At 46.7% G+C, this 2,507-nt stretch overlaps 1 protein-coding gene across 1 annotated transcript in view; it reads right to left on the bottom strand.

Moving 5' to 3' along the window:
* Positions 1-252: 252 nt before the first annotated feature.
* The window catches only part of LOC102295291 (transcription factor COE3), a gene marked incomplete at its 3' end in the record, with an annotated part of 39,650 nt that continues 37,395 nt past the window's right edge, over positions 253-2,507 (bottom strand). Inside the window, 1 exon segment of the mRNA XM_014336777.2 lies at positions 253-341. Coding sequence (XP_014192263.1) covers positions 253-341 — 89 coding nt within the window.

Here is a 2,507-nt window from a genome sequence, read left to right as displayed (position 1 = left end):
TGTGAAAGCTTTGAACAGATACTGGTGTCCAAACTACAGGTTTGATGAAAACTGTGTGTGTGTTAGAAGCTGCGAGTCGGTCTGAGTGGACACACAAAAACAAGTTAAACAGCAGAATCGGTGGATGCAGCTGATGATTATCAGGACTCTGAGCAGCCAACCAGAACGCAGACTGATGGAAAAAACACAGCGACAATAATCACTTATTCTGTGTGTTTGTATAAAACGATTGTGTGTCTGAGCGCGTCCTACCTTCGGCAGTCTCTCCGGGTCTCCGGGGTGGCGGGGGATGACCTTCTGTAACCTCTGGAAGCCGTAATCGATGGTAGGCTCATTCAGCGCTGAGGAGGGAGCAGGTCTTTTCATTAGACACCTCACAACATTAATATCGTCACATTTGTTCACTAGTTAAACTTTTTAAAGTCTTCAAGTCCAAAAACGTGAAACTGTCAGCTGCTCAGACTGCCGTGGATAAGACGTGAGACACTCCTCTCGCATTACTCGCAGATTAAATGTGAGCATTTTAGATTATTTCTGGATTAAACATGTAAGTCGTGCACAGAGAGAACAAAGGAAAAAATAAATGTCAATGAAAATACTCCAGAAAGTTTACGGGCCGATTGGATTAGAACGTCTGTACTGACCGACGGGAGGAAACACACGGAGGCGTCGTTGTCACGCTGACGGGAAACCACACACTTCAGTTTGAACCGATAATTTATGCTGCTCTTTGTCAGGTGTAATAACTGCAGCCGTGCACATCGCGGCGAATCTGCAACCCTCAGACACGCCGAATCCATCAGACTTGTTCATTTTTTGTTTTCCCCTCCCCTCCTCTCTCCTCTAACATCATTTACAGTTTAAACTGGTTGGGAGGTGATAAATCAGAGCGTCAGTGAACGCAGCCGAGCACAGCCAGGACTCAGAGTGTGTGTGTGTGTGTGTGTGTGTGTGAAGTGCATGAATCATAATCCCGTCTTGGTTCAGCTGCATTTAACAAGCTTTAGACCGACTCTCCTATACATCAAACTGTGTGTGTGTTTGTGTGTGTGTGTGTTCAGTCCTTGAAGGCTCACAGGGCGTGACAGGCAGCAGTTATAAGAGTGTGTTAGCTCTCCAGATGTCTGTGTTATCTATAGTTGTGCGAGTGGCTGTGACCTTGTGTTGTTGACTGTTACACACTTTACTGTCACCTGTGTTTCTTCCACCTGCAGTCGGTCCGATTCCTCCTGGATCAAACCTGAATGCATCCTCGCTGCGTCTTTAAGGACACGTGTCCACATGCAATTTCAAACACACCCAGCAGAGCAGTAACACCTGATCATCAGGTAAAAGATGTCAGAGCAGAGTTACCACGATGAGAAGAAGAGACCACCTGAACCTGGCAGCGTTTTCCTCTTTAGCTGGCGGATCAGCGACTGTTCAGGACGCCACGTTTGGACGGCACGTGCAGCCGTGCAGCGGGGCTGGTGGTGATGCTGTGTGGCTGTTTTTAATGACCTGTTATTGCGTGTTTGTGTTGACGTGACTGTTTTATTCTTATGTGTTGTATTTCATTCGTATGAGGCTTTTACCTTGACAGCTATAGGTCACGTGACCATGACTCCACATTCAGCCCAGAGTCCCTGAGACACCTGAGCTGCTAAAAACGCTGATGTCACGAATGAACGATGCTCTTGATTCATGTTTTCTGTCTTTATTCATATCTTCATGTTTCACTGCAGTTTAATAAACTCTGGAACACCTGAACAAACCAGCTGTCACTAAAGTCTTTATCTGATTGGCTAATTGTCTGAAATCAAGCGCTCTAATCAGGCACACCGGCAGACAGTGAAACCATCCAATCGATAAGTTGTGATGGAGCGTCCCCGTGGTAACTGCTGAACTGATCTGCTGTTTATATTGGCTGCTAATAAAGATTTGATGGCTTTGAATTGATCAGACATGACACCGAGCGTGGATCTGTCAGTCCCGGCTATCTGAGGAGACGCTTCGGCTCCGCCCTCAGCGCTGAGTGAGTCGTCAGTAATCGTGCGCAGGCTGGCAGCGTTTTATGCTCCTGTCAGGTGTGTACACCTGTCAAACATCAGCACAGCTTTATTTGTTTTTGGTGCTTCTGTCTGCCTGACACAGCTCATTCATTTGGATGAGGAGACGTTCATCTCGATGATAAACTGAACCTGAAGAAATGTTGGCACTGTTGCGGCTCAGCTGCACGAATGACGTGTTTTACTGTGAAACAACAGTCCTGATTTATTTTGTTTGTATTCATTGACTTTAATAAGTGAGTTTTACTGTCAGACAGTTCAGGCTGCAGTGTTTGCAGAACAGGACGTCGATTCAGATAAGACGAGAAGCTCGGAGCGATCGACACGTGTAGACTGAGGCGCTGCAATTCCCTCGCACTCAGGTCTGACCAGCAGGGTTCGCTCTGTGTGTGTGTGTGTGTGTGTGTGTGTGTGTGTGTGTGTGTGTGTGTGTGTGTGTGTGTGTGTGTGTGTGTGTGT

This window comes from Haplochromis burtoni, unplaced genomic scaffold (assembly GCF_018398535.1).
Source record: "Haplochromis burtoni strain Fernald_Lab_line unplaced genomic scaffold, NCSU_Asbu1 Contig_148, whole genome shotgun sequence".
NCBI classification, from domain to species: Eukaryota; Metazoa; Chordata; class Actinopteri; order Cichliformes; family Cichlidae; genus Haplochromis; species Haplochromis burtoni.
The sequence above is the reverse complement of the archived record's forward strand: the minus strand, read 5'-3'. Positions and strand labels throughout refer to the sequence as shown.